The sequence below is a fragment of the Cherax quadricarinatus genome, chromosome 16 (genome assembly GCF_038502225.1).
Source record: "Cherax quadricarinatus isolate ZL_2023a chromosome 16, ASM3850222v1, whole genome shotgun sequence".
Lineage (NCBI taxonomy): Eukaryota > Metazoa > Arthropoda > Malacostraca > Decapoda > Parastacidae > Cherax > Cherax quadricarinatus.
The window spans coordinates 36,951,351-36,966,665 of record NC_091307.1 but is presented as its reverse complement, the minus strand read 5'-3'; the positions used below and the strand labels follow the sequence as shown (position 1 = coordinate 36,966,665).

At 38.2% G+C, this 15,315-nt stretch overlaps 1 protein-coding gene across 1 annotated transcript in view; it reads right to left on the bottom strand.

Annotated features, from left to right (window-relative positions):
- Nucleotides 1-15,315, bottom strand: part of LOC128688801 (zwei Ig domain protein zig-8-like) — a 324,685-nt gene that overhangs the window by 75,702 nt on the left and 233,668 nt on the right. Inside the window, exon 2 of the mRNA XM_070085686.1 lies at nt 4,271-4,481. Within this exon, the coding sequence (XP_069941787.1) occupies nt 4,271-4,481 (211 nt within the window). The remainder of the gene's footprint in view (nt 1-4,270; nt 4,482-15,315) is intronic.

Sequence of the window (15,315 nt, the reverse complement as noted above, 5' to 3'; positions counted from 1 at the left end):
GATGTTCAATGAGGACAAATTCCAACTACCCCGTTATGGAAAACTGGAGGAGATAATAACTAGAACAGAGTATACTACAGACTCTGGCCATACAATAGAGTGGAAAAATAATGTAAGGGACCTGGGAGTAGTAATATCTGAGGATCTCACTTTCAAGGATCACAACAGTGCCACGATCGCACGTGCAAAGAAAATGATAGGATGGATAATGAGAACGTTCAAAACGAGAGATGCCAAGCCAATGATGATCCTTTTCAAATCACTTGTTCTCTCTAGGCTGGAATACTGCTGTACATTAACATCTCCATTCAAAGCAGGTGAAATCGCAGATCTAGAGAGTGTACAGAGATCCTTTACTGCACGTGTAAGTTCTGTCAAGCACCTTAACTACTGGGAACGCTTGGAAACACTTGACTTGTACTCGTTGGAACTCAGGAGGGAGATATATATCATAATCTACACTTGGAAAATCTTGGAAGGAATGGTCCCAAATCTGCACACAGAAATCACTCCCTACGAAAGTAAAAGACTGGGCAGGCGATGCAAAATGCCCCCAATAAAAAGTAGGGGCGCCAATGGTACACTAAGGGAAAACACCATAAGTGTACTGGGCCCAAGACTGTTCAACAGCCTCCCATCAAGCTTTAGGGGAATTGCCAATAAACCCCTGGCTGCCTTCAAGAGAGAGCTGGACAGGTACCTAAAGTCAGTGCCGGATCAGCCGGGCTGTGGCTCGTACGTTGGACTGCGTGCGGCCAGCAGTAACAGCCTAGTTGATCAGTCCCTGATCCATCAGGAGGCCTGGTCATGGACCGGGCCGCGGGGGCGTTGATCCCCGGAATAACCTCCAGGTAACCTCCAGGTAACCAGATACCAATCAGAACTACACACACACACACACACACACACACACACACACACACACACACACACACACACACACACAAACACACATACACAGTTCATACAATAAAACAAATCTCGTGTTTTACAGCAAACTACAATTCCTAGGAGACACTTTGGATTACCCCTGTGTGCGCAGCATAAAAAAAATCGAAGATTGAAGCCCTTCAAATGGAATGGGATTAAGCAAGTGTAATCCTATTGATAGAAAGAGAACAGTGGGATATAGCGTGGTGTTTTCTCAGCGGCTGAGGGGAAGGTCTTGATCCACTTACAACAAAGAGGAAGGTTGCAGGTGTGAGTGTGAGTGCAAGTGTGAGTGGCAGTGAGGGCGAGTGTGAACTAATGCAATTGAGAAAACAGGAAGCAAATACACACATACACACACACACACACACACACACACACGCACACATAATATCTATCAATATATATATATATATATATATATATATATATATATATATATATATATATATATATATATATATATATATATATATATATATATATATAAGAAGTTTTAGAAAGTGTAGGGGTGTGTAGAGTGTTTACAGAGAAACATATTGGTGAACAGTATTCAGATAAGGGTAAAGTGGTTTTTGTGGCATTTATGGATTAGAAAAAGGCTTATGATATGGTGGATAGTGGAACAATGTGGCAGATGTTGCAAAAGTATGGAATAGGAGGTAGGTTACTGATAGCTATGAGGAGTGCTTACGAGGATATTGAGGCTCAGTTTAGAGTATGTACGAGAGAGGGAAATTATTTCCCAGTAAAAGTAGGCCTTAGACAGGGATGCGTGATGTCACCGTGGTTGTTTAATATATTTATAGATGGGGTTTTAAGAGAATTGAATGCTCTGGTGTTGGCAAGAGGCATCGGATTAAAAGGTGAAGAATCTAACACAGAGTGGGAGTTGTCACAATTGCTTTTTGCTGATGACACTGTGCCTGGGGAGAGTCTAAAGAGAAGTTGTAGAGATTGGTGGACGAGTTTGGTAGGGTATGTAAAAGAAGGAAATTAAAAGTGAACATAGGAAAGAGAAAGGTGATGAGGATAATAAAAAAAATAGGTAATGAAAGACTGGATATTAGATTGGAGGGAGAGAGTATGGAGAAAGTGAATGTATTTTGATATTTAGGCGTGGACTTATCAGCAGATGGGTCTATGAAAGACAAGATTAATCATAGAATTGATGAGGGGAAAAAGGTGAGTCTGTCTAGACAAAGAAAGTTTTCCATAGAAGCAAAGAATGGAAGGTATGAGAGTATAGTTATACCAACGCTCTTATATGGGTGTGAAGCACGGGTAATGAATGTTGCAACAAGGAAAAAGCTGGAAGCAGTGGAGATGGCGTGTTTGAGGACAATGTGCAGTGTGAATATAATGCAGATAATCCGTAGTTTGGAAATCCGTAGTTTGTCAATGGTCCAAGTCGGACCGAAACGTCGTCGTAAGCTTCTGTCTTTTATGTGCGGGTTATTTGTGTATAGGATGAGGTGCGGGGACTCTTGAGGTAGTTCGGACATTTAGAGAGGCTGGAACGAAATAGAATGACTTGGAGAGCGTGTAAATCTGTAATGATAGGAAGGCGGTTGTAGGGGTCGGCCTAGGAAAATTTGGAGGGAGAGGGTAAAGGAGGTTTTGTGTAAAAGGGGCTTGGACGTCCAGCAAGCATGCGTGAGTGTGTTACATAGGAGCGTGTGGAAACAAATGGTTTTATGATTTGAAGTGCTGTTGGAATGTGAGTAAGATAAGTTTTTATGAAGGAAATCAGGGAAACTGGCAGGCCTGAGGTGGGAAGTACAGTGCCTGCACTCTGAAGGAGGGGTGTTTATAAGTTGCAGTTTTATGCTTACGATTATAGCTTAAATAGCAAACGCTCTTCTTGCCGAATAAAGCAAGCGAAAATATGTGTTAGCAATAATTTCGAAAAAATCATTCTGAAGCTAACGAAAAAGTATATTTCATTGTGTTTGTTTAATTATTAAATTATTGTAAACTTATCTAAAATATATTTAGTTGGATTAGGCTAAATTAAATTGCGCTTGTTATAATAAGGTTAGGTAAGTTTTCTAAGGTTAATTTGGTACAAAATGTTAATTTTTACTTTAACATAAATGAAAAAAAAAATCTTTAAAAGTATAAGAGAAAATTTTAGAAAGGTCTTAATTTTAAATGAGTTTCTGCTAATTGACCAATTTTACCTATTCGGCACGACATTATATATATATATATATATATATATATATATATATATATATATATATATATATATATATATATATATATATATATATATATATTTATATATATATATATATATATATATATATATATATATATATATATATATATATATATATATATATATATATATATATATGTAGTGATGGTTCATATTTATATTTTTGACTTTAGTAATTATGATTATTTTATGTTCTTGGGAAAGACGCTGGATCCATGGGAGTCACACAGCGTCTTAAGACTGAGAGACACTCAGGTGTGATGGATGGGTCAGACTGCTGCAGCAAGCTCCTGGGATTTTTATTCTTTTATCGTCATCAAGGTACGTCCATTAAAGCCTTTATATTTTGAGAAATTAGCTTTGTATGACTCTTTCGGGTTTAGTGCATAGCTTGATCGTTATTATTATTATTATTATTATTATTATTATTATTATTATTATTATTATTATTATTATTACTTACACTACTACTACTTCAATTAATAATAATAATTATGATGGTGATAATAATAATAATAATAATAATAATAATAATAATAATAATAATAATAATAATAATAATAATATTATTATTATTATTAGTATTATTATCAATATGACTATTGTCACCATTATTATTATTATTTACAAATCGGCCGTTTCCCAGTGAGGCAGTGTGAGCTGAGAAAGGACAAACACTTTCACCATCACTCACTCCATCACTGTCTTGCCAGAGGCGTGCCGATACTGAAGTTCAAAAACTGTAACATTTCTCCACAACTCCTTCATTATTATTATTATTATATTATTATTATTATTATTATTATTATTATTATTATTATTATTATTATTATTATTATTATTATCATCATTATTATTATTTAAGTAGGTATCCAGTTACCAAGTAATTATAAGTTAATTTTATGACTGACCGAAATACTCTCATAACCAGTTTCTTTTTTTTTTGTAAATTTTGTTAGTAATGTCAATTAATCCTCTATCTATTGTATAACATACTTTGTAGAAAAACTTATTATTATTATTATTATTATTATTATTATTATTATTATTATCAGAAGTAAAATGAGAGTTTTTTTTATGTGTGTCAGTGGCAAAGAATAGCAGATAAGAGCTTACCCACAACATTGAGAGTGAACCTGCGGAAGATCTTGGGTTGAGTGGACACCTGACACTCATAGATGCCGGAGTCGCTAACGGTGGGACGGTCCACTTGTAGGGTCCAGTAGGGAGACCCAGGCAGGTGGAGAGCACGGAACTTGTTGGCTGTAGTGTACGTGAAGTCTCCCGTCGTTAGCACGTGTAGGTCCTTCCGTCTGATCCACGAGACCTGTACCATACAGATGGTATAGAATTATTGCTATGTACAACAAGTACACATTAAAAAATAAGATATTATTAGATTAGTAGTGAGGTGGTACCTCACTACTGATGTAAACATCAGTAGTGAGGTGCATCGATACTCTATCAGACAGTTACACAGCGAGAACAAGAGTTGCCAGTATTTTCCTCTCATGTAAGGTCGCCTTTCTTGGATTTAGTTTTATCAAATTAGCAAAGTCTGTTCTACGGGGAACGCAAGATCGAGTCCTGGCCAAGCCGCAGTTCTGTTAATGATTCAAAATCACTTGTTTCGTGATTTCATTAATATGTATATATATTATTGTACCCACGGAACAAGTGGCACTGATCAATAACAACACTGCACTAGCCAAGGAGTCGAACCCATGCTGTTTTGGGCTGCCTCATGGTGAAAGAAAACGCATGACGCTTTAGACCACTGGACCACACAATCCTTAACAATGGTGCATCCAGCTAAGCTAGATGTTGTACCCACCATCGAAGGACATACGGTGGTGTGGACGCCTCTGAGCTAATTTCATTCTACTCCCTGTTTGTGTACTAGCTCAACATGCAGTATATTATATTATTGTACCCACGGAACAGGTAGTATTGATCAATAACATTTAAAGCGTCATGCGTTTTCTCTCGCCATGAGGCGAGCCAAAACAGCATGGGTTTGACTCATTGGCTAGTGCAGTGTTGTTATTGATATATATATATATATATATATATATATATATATACATATATATATATATATATATTTATATATATATATATATATATATATATATATATATATATATATATATATATATATATATATGTCGTGCCGAATATGTAAAACTGGTCAATTAGCTAGAACTCATTTAAAATTAAGTCCTTTCTAAAATTTTCTCTTATACGTTTAAAGATATATTTTTTTCATTAATGTTGATGTTAAAATTTATAATTTTGCACCAAAAGGAACTTAGAAAACTTACCTAACCTTATTATAACAAGAACAATTTATTTTAGCCTAACCCAACTAAATATATTTTAGATTTGTTTACAATAATTTAATACTAAACAAACACAGTTAAATATATCTTTTTCGTTAGGTTCAGAATGATTTTGGAGAAATTATTGCATACACAAATTTTCACTAGTCCTATATGGCAAGATGAGCGTTGCTTTTTAAGCCAAAATTGCAAGTTCCGCCTATTCGGCACGACACATATATATATATATATATATATATATATATATATATATATATATATATATATATATATATATATATATATATATATATATATATATATCTATATATATGTCGTGCCGAATAGGCAGAACTTGCCACCTTGGCTTAAATAGCAACGCTCATCTTGCCATATAGGACAAGCGAAAATTTGTGTATGAAATAATTTCGCCAAAATCATTCTGAACCTAACGAAAAAAATATGTTTCACTGTGTTTGTTTAGTATTAAATTATTGTAAACAAATCTAAAATATATTTAGTTGGGTTAGGCTAAAATAAATTGTTCTTGTTATATTAAGGTTAGGTAAGTTTTCTAAGATTCTTTTGGTGCAAAATTATAAATTTTTACATTAACATTAATGAAAAAAAAATATCTTTAAAAGTATAAGAGAAAATTTTAGAAAAGACTTAATTTTAAATGAGTTCTTGCTAATTGACCAGTTTTACATGTTCGACACGACATATATATATATATGTATATATATATATATATATATATATATATATATATATATATATATATATATATATATATATATATATATAAATATATATATATATATATATATATATATATATATATATATATATATATATATATATATATATATATATATATATATTTCGTACCGAATAGGTAAAAATTGCGATTTTGGGTTACATAGCAGTACTCTTCTTGCCGAATAGGGCAAGCGAAAATATGTAAATGCAATAATTTCGCAAAAATCATTCTAAACCTAACGAAAAAAAAATATATTTTATTGTGCGTGTTTATTATTAAATTGTTTACTATATTGTAAAATATATTTAGTTGGAAAAGGCTAAATTAGGCTGCGTTTGTTATAATAAAGTTACGTAAGATTTCTAAGGTTCCTTAGTACAAAATTATTAACTTTTACATTAACATCAAAATAAAAAAAATATATCTTTAAACGTATAAGAGAAAATTTTAGAAAGGGCTTAATTTTAAATGAGTTCTTGCTAATTGGCCAGTTTTACCTATTTAGCACGACATATATATATATATATATATATATATATATATATATATATATATATATATATATATATATATATATATATATATATATTTTAACAAGTCGGCCGTCTCCCACCTAGGCAGGGTGACCCAAAAAGAAAGAAAACCCCCAAAAAGAAAATACTTTCATCATTCAACACTTTCATCTCTCTCACACATTATCACTGTTTTTGCAGACGTGCCCAGGAGGCAGTGGAGGTACCCTTAGACAGGACATCTCCACTGCCTCCAACCGCCTCTCGCTGCAGCATTTACAACCCAAGCTTCACACCCATATAAGAGTGTTGGTACTACTATACTTTGCCTCCATAGATAACATTTTTTGCCTCCACATATACCTCATGCACCACTCACCTTTTTTTTCTTCATCAATTCTATGATTAACATTACCCTTCATAAATCCATCCGCTGACACGTCAACTCCCAAATATCTGAAAACATTCACTTCCATACTCCTCCTCCCCAGTTTGATATCCAATTTTTCTTTATCTAAATCATTTGATATTCTCATCACCTTACTCTTTTCTATGTTCACTTTCAACTTTATACCTTTGCACACACTCCCAAATTCGTCCACTAACCTTTGCAATTTTTCTTTAGAATCTCCAATAAGCACAGCATCATCAGCAAAGAGTAAATGTGTCACTTCCCATTTTGTATTTAATTCCCCAAAATTTAAACCCACTTCTCTCCCGAACACCCTAGCATTTACTTCTTTTACAACCCCGTCTATAAATATATTAAACAACCATGGTGACATTACACATCCCTGTCTAAGACCTACTTTTACTCGGAAGTAGTCTCCCTCTCTTCTACACACCCTAACCTGAGCCTCACTATCCTCATAAAATCTCTTTACAGCATTTAGTAACTTAACACCTATTCCACATACTTGTAACATCTGCCACATTGCTCCCCTATCCACTCTATCATATGCCTTTTCTAAATCCATAAATGCAATAAAAACTTCCCTACCTTTATCTAAATACTGCTCACATATATGCTTCAATGTAAACACTTGATCTACACATCCCCTACCCACTCTGAAACCTCCTTGCTCATCCGCAATTCTACGGTCTGTCTTACCTCTAATTCTTTCAATAATAACCCTACCGTACACTTTTCCTGGTATACTCAGTAAACTTATTCCTCTGTAATTTTTACAAACTCTTTTGTCCCCCTTCCCTTTATATAAAGGGACTATACATGCTCTCCGCCAATCCCTAGGTACCTTCCCCTCTTTCATACATTTATTAAACAAAAGTACCAACCACTCCAACACTATGTCCCCCCCTGCTTTTAACATTTCTGTCATCATCCCGTCAGTTCCAGCTGCTTTCATTCTACGTAATGCCTCACGCACCTCCCCACACTCACATCCTGTTCTTCTTCACTCCTAAAAGATGGTATACCTCCCTGGCCAGAGCATGAAATTACCGCCTCCCTTTCTTCGTCGACGTTTCAAGTTCCTCAAAATATTCTCGCCATCTACCCAATATAAATATATATATATATATATATATATATATATATATATATATATATATATACATATATATATATATATATATATATATATATATATATATATAAATATATATATATATATATATATATATATATATATATATATATATATATATATATATACATATACAGCCGAAATTCCTGACTAAGCCAAATTCTCTTATAAACTAAACTTTTCTAAAAATTTGATTTTGCAGATTGATAGATACATTTTTTTCATTGACAGTGATGTAATACATTTCATTTTTGGAACAAACCTAACTTAGAAACGTCACGTGACCTTTCTCAACCTAACGTAATTTATTTTTAGCACAATTCTGCTATATATATATCAAAGGTCAGTGTAAATTTATTTAATATTATTTAAAATGAATGATATATATTTTTTTCATTTAGTTCTGATTGATTTTCGCAGATTTATGGTAAAAACAAATTTTCACTCTGATTAATCGGCAGAAAACACTCTTGCCATTTAGGATTAAATCACTAGTTTGGCTCTGTATATATATATATATATATATATATATATATATATATATATATATATATATATATATATATATATATAGAGAGAGAGAGAGAGAGAGAGAGAGAGAGAATATTATGAGTGCGTGTCTACGTTCAAGTCATTTCTCCCCAAATTTAAAAAGAGAAGAGAGAACACTAGGTGGAAAACAGTATTTGATGAGGCAACATTTTTAGCGACATTTTCTGCGATAAAACACAAACTGTTTTTGTTGTCGCAGTTATCTGCTTATATCTTTATTTTATATATGCCTAAACTGTGAGTAATTTTCAATTACTGTTATTGGGTGTTTTTACCTTTATATAAATGCTGCCAAGATGTCTCCCCATGATGTCTCCCCATGATGTCTCCCCATGATGTCTCCCCATGATGTCTCCCCATGATGTCTCCCCATGATGTCTCCCCATGATGTCTCCCCATGATGTCTCCCCATGATGTCTCCCCATGATGTCTCCCCATGTCTCCCCATGATGTCTCCCCATGATGTCTCCCCATGATGTCTCCCCATTATGCTTCCAAGGATGTCTCCCCATGATGTCTCCCCAGGATGTCTCCCCATGATGTCTCCCCATGATGTCTCCCCATTATACTTCCCAGGATGTCTCCCCATGATGTCTCCCCATGATGTCTCCCCATGATGTCTCCCCATGATGTCTCCCCATGATGTCTCCCCATGATGTCTCCCCATGATGTCTCCCCATTATACTTCCCAGGATGTCTCCCCATGATGTCTCCCTATGATGTTTCCCATGATGTCTCCCCAGGATTTCTCCCCAGGATGTCTCCCCATGATGTCTCCCCAGGATGTCTCCCCAGGATGTTTCCCATGATGTCTCCCCAGGATGTCTCCCCATGATGTCTCCCCATGATGTCTCCCCAGGATGTTTCCCATGATGTCTCCCCAGGATGTCTCCCCATGATGTTTCTCCAAGATGTCTCAGCATGATGTTTCCCACGGTGTCTCCGCATGATGTCTTCCTATGATGTCTCCCCATGATGTCTCCCCATGATGTTTCCCATGATGTCTCCTCAGGATGTCTCCCTATGATGGCTCGCTATGATGTCTCCCCATGATGTCTCCACAGGATGTCTCCATCATGATGTTTCCCATGATGTCTCCACATTATGTCTCCCCATGATGTCTCCCCAGAATGTCTCCCCATGATGTTTCCCCATGATGTCACTCCATGATAATTCCCCAGGATGTTTCCCCATGATGTTTCCTCAGGATGTCTTCCGAAGATGTTTCCCATGATGTCTCCCCAGGATGTATCCCCATGAAGTTTCCCCATCATGTCTCCACAGGATGTCTCCCTCATGATGTTTCCCATGATGTCTCCACATGATGTTTCCCCATGATGTCACTCCATGATGATTCCAAGGATGTTTCCCCATGATGTTTCCCCAGGATGTCTTCCCAAGATGTTTCCCATGATGTCTCTCCAGGATGTATCCCCATGAAGTCTCCCCATCATGTCTCCCCAGGATGTATCCCCATGATTTCTTCCCATGAAATCTCCCCATGATGTTTCCTAGGATGTTTTTCCATGATGTCTCCCCATGATGTCTCCCCAGGATGTCTCTCCATATGATGTCTCTCCACCATGTCTCCCCAGGATGTCTCCCCATGATGTCCTCCCATGATGTCTCCCCAGGATGTCCTCCCATAATGTCTCCTCGTGATGTCTCACCAGAATGTCTTCCCAGGATGTCTAACCATGATATCTCCCCAGGATGTCTCCTCATGATGTTTCCCATGTCTCCCCGTTATGTCTCCCCATGATGTCTCCCCAGGATGTATCCCCATGAAGTCTCCCCATGACGTCTCCCCGGGATGTGTTCGCAGGATGTGTCCCCACGATGTCTCCCCATGATGTCTCCCCAGGATGTCGTCCCATAATGTCTCCCCAGGATGTGTTCCCACGATGTCTCCCCAGGATGAGTCTCCACGATGTCTCCTCATGATGTCTCCCCATGATGTCTCCCCATGTCTCCACATGATGTCTACCCATGATGTCTCCCCATGATGTCTCCCCATGATGTCTCCACATTTTTATAAGTGAACTAGAGGAGAGGGGCAATTGAGAAATCGATATATTCAGTTAAAGAGAGAAATAAAAAAGGGAATTAGAAAAGCAAAAAGAGATTATGAGGTTAAAGTTGCAAGAGAATCGAAGACTAACCCAAAAGGATTCTTTCAGGTATACAGAAGTAAGATCAGGGACAAGATAGGCCCACTCAAAAGTTCCTCGGGTCAGCTCACTGACAGTGATAAGGAAATGTGTAGAATTTTTAACACATACTTCCTCTCAGTTTTTACACAGGAGGATACCAGCGATATTCCAGTAATGATAAATTATGTAGAACAGGACGATAATAAACTGTGTACTATTAGGGTCACAAGTGACATGGTCCTTAGGCAAATAGATAAATTAAAACCTAACAAATCCCCAGGCCCTGATGAACTGTATGCAAGGGTTCTAAAGGAATGTAAAGAGGAGCTTAGCACACCTTTGGCTAATCTTTTCAACATATCACTACAAACTGGCATGGTGCCAGATAAGTGGAAAATGGCAAATGTGATACCTATTTTCAAAACAGGTGACAGGTCCTTAGCTTCGAACTATAGACCAATAAGCCTAACCTCCATAGTGGGAAAATTTATGGAATCAATAATTGCCGAGGCAGTTCGTAGCCACCTTGAAAAGCATAAATTAATCAACGAATCTCAGCATGGTTTTACAAAGGGGCGTTCCTGCCTTACGAATTTATTAACTTTTTTCACTAAGGTATTTGAGGAGGTAGATCATGGTAATGAATATGATATTGTGTATATGGACTTCAGTAAGGCTTTTGACAGGGTCCCACATCAGAGACTATTGAGGAAAATTAAAGCACATGGAATAGGAGGAGAAATTTTTTCCTGGATAGAGGCATGGTTGACAAATAGGCAGCAGAGAGTTTGCATAAATGGGGAGAAATCAGAGTGGGGAAGTGTCACGAGCGGTGTTCCACAGGGGTCAGTGTTGGGCCCCCTGCTGTTCACAATCTACATAAACGACATAGATGAGGGCATAAAGAGCGACATCGGCAAGTTTGCCGATGACACCAAAATAGGCCGTCGAATTCATTCTGACGAGGACATTCGAGCACTCCAGGAAGATTTGAATAGACTGATGCAGTGGTCGGAGAAGTGGCAGATGCAGTTTAATATAGACAAATGCAAAGTTCTAAATGTTGGACAGGACAATAATCATGCCACATATAAACTAAATAATGTAGATCTTAATATTACGGATTGCGAAAAAGATTTAGGAGTTCTGGTTAGCAGTAATCTGAAACCAAGACAACAGTGCATAAGTGTTCGCAATAAAGCTAATAGAATCCTTGGCTTCATATCAAGAAGCATAAATAATAGGAGTCCTCAGGTTGTTCTTCAACTCTATACATCCTTGGTTAGGCCTCATTTAGATTATGCTGCACAGTTTTGGTCACCTTATTACAGAATGGATATAAATTCTCTGGAAAATGTACAAAGGAGGATGACAAAGTTGATCCCATGTATCAGAAACCTTCCCTATGAGGATAGACTAAGGGCCCTGAATCTGCACTCTCTAGAAAGACGTAGAATTAGGGGGGATATGATTGAGGTGTATAAATGGAAGACAGGAATAAATAAAGGGGATGTAAATAGTGTGCTGAAAATATCTAGCCTAGACAGGACTCGCAGCAATGGTTTTAAGTTGGAAAAATTCAGATTCAGGAAGGATATAGGAAAGTACTGGTTTGGTAATAGAGTTGTGGATGAGTGGAACAAACTCCCAAGTACCGTTATAGAGGCCAGAACGTTGTGTAGCTTTAAAAATAGGTTGGATAAATACATGAGTGGATGTGGGTGGGTGTGAGTTAGACCTGATAGCTTGTGCTACCAGGTCGGTTGCCGTGTTCCTCCCTTAAGTCAATGTGACCTGACCTGACTAGGTTGGGTGCATTGGCTTAAGCCGGTAGGAGACTTGGACCTGCCTCGCATGGGCCAGTAGGCCTTCTGCAGTGTTCCTTCGTTCTTATGTTCTTATGAAAGTGATACTTGGTGGCGCATTCAGAGTGGGCAGACCCAGTGTGCTCCAGGCGACGTTGCCACGTGTCACCCAAGAAAGATAATGAAGTGAAAGAAATGTGTGACCAGTGAAAGAAATACAGTGAATAGAGTACATTATATATCGAGAAGAAACGGAGGTGGATCTATGTCAGGACATCGAGCTGGACAATCTACAGGCTGCATTGCAAGTACTGTATTCACCTATGCATGGTTGTTGAGTGTGGGTTTTGGTTTCCAATTAACCGCCAAGCTGATTGTGAACGATCCAACTCTCTTAGTACGATAAAGAATATGCGATCAAGTACTCAATAAGGAAGAGCAATTGGTAATTTATGACACAAGGCGAGACAGGTTTCTATAAGACTAGGTGGTAGTAAAAGCATAGAAGTGCAGAATAGTAGGTAGGTGGGGTCAAGTCACATGTGGGTGGGGGGGTCAGGTCACAGGTGGGTGTGGTCAGGTAGGGGAAAACTGCAGACTCCACATAACACTCCAACGCACAATTCCTCCTACTTTTCAGACACTTAATATACCCACATATAGTTCCACACACACATACACACGCACACACACACACACACACACACACACACACACACACACACACACACACACACACACACACACACACACACACGTTTACATGCACACATTCCCATATATACAGACTCACACATACACTTTCCCCCTGCCCCCTGGCCCCTCCCCTGCCAATCTCTCACTCCTTCCCCTGATCCCCTCTCTCTCTCTCACCCTCCTTCTTCCCCATCTCTCCCTCTTTCCCCCTCTCCCTCTCCCATTCTCCCCTATTGCTTCTCCCTCCTCCTCACTCCCCATATTCCCCCTCAATCCCCCTCCCCACCCCTCTCCCATTTAGTCACTGTATACAGCTTCCTCCTCTACCTCCCCTTCCCCCCCCCCACGCTCGGACAAACACACCACAAAACTAACACACAGAATTACATAAGTTTTTCATTCTGAGGCAACTAAAACAAAAAAAAAAATGGGTTGCCAGAGAGCAGGAAGGAAAACTAAGGGACAGGAGGATGAATCTGCAAAGGAAGACTGGGCAGAAGAGCTCATGAAAAGGGAACATGAATGGGTAAAGAAGCTAGAAGAACTTAGCATGAGAATGGAAGAGAGGATAGATGTGGAAAGCAAGAAGTGGGAGATGTAAGTCATAGCAGCAGAGGCTAGGATACAGAGGTTAGAAGAGGAACTGAAAAATCTGAAACAGCCTAAAGAATTAAAGAGCAATTTGAGAATGACATCAGAGATTGCTACCTCAATCACAAACAAGGGGACTGTAGGGAACAAAGGAGTGAAACTGCATGTAGAAGCCCTATCAGAGAGGACTGTAGTAAATGAAAGAGCTAAGCTATATGTGGAGGCCCTAACAGAACACAGCAGAGCCCAGAGAAAGCTGAGAAGGGAAAATGACAGGCCACTGAGCCCAAGTACAATAGATAGCAAAACTGAAGAAAGGAAAGTGGCAATGGAGGAAATTAAATCGAATCAGTGGATACATAGGGATATGCAGTGGGTGAATGAAATGGAGAGGTCAGTCTTTGTTTATGGGCTCCAAGAAGTTGAAGGGGAAACTTACGAAGCAAGAAAACAAGGGGGAAAAATGCAATCAAAGACATCATAAATGCAATAGGAGAAGATGACATGACCCAGCTGACAAATTTTCAGAGAATAGGGGGGTTTGCAAGAAGAACCTGGCCAGTGAAAGGGGCTTTCAAAGCAGAATCGACTCGGAACAGGATTCTGCAGGAAAAAGCAAGACTAAGGGACATTCCGGCATACCAGAAAGTGTATCTCAACCGAGACAGAACACAAGAAGAAAGGCAAAAACTGAGAGAGATGGTACAAAGGTGAAAGGAGGAAAGAGAGGAGAAGATGGAGATGGACAGGACAACCCAGACTCAGGAGGAAGATTAAATGCAGCCTTCCTTACAACCACCTACAGAAGCCCCCAAACCAGGACAACTCCAATGCAACCGAACATTCTAACCCAAAACATACATGCCATATGCAATGCCCTCACCCACCTCATTACAAACCCATAGCTCCTTATCAGGTCTCCCACTTCCCCAACCCCAACGTACCCCCGAGACCACAGTTTTAGAAAAGAAATTGAAGGTGTGGTATAAAAATGCAGATGGAATAACAAATAAGTGCAAGGAGTGGCATGAAAGAATCAAGGAAACATCCCCAGACATAATAGCACTCAAACAAACAATACTCACCAGGAGGATAAAACAGATACAATCTTTCCACCTGGATATCAAATCCTCAGGAATGATAGAGAGAGGAGAGGGGGAGGAGGAGTTGCACTGCTCTTTAAAAACCGGTGGGGATTTGAGAAAATGGAAGGAATGGATG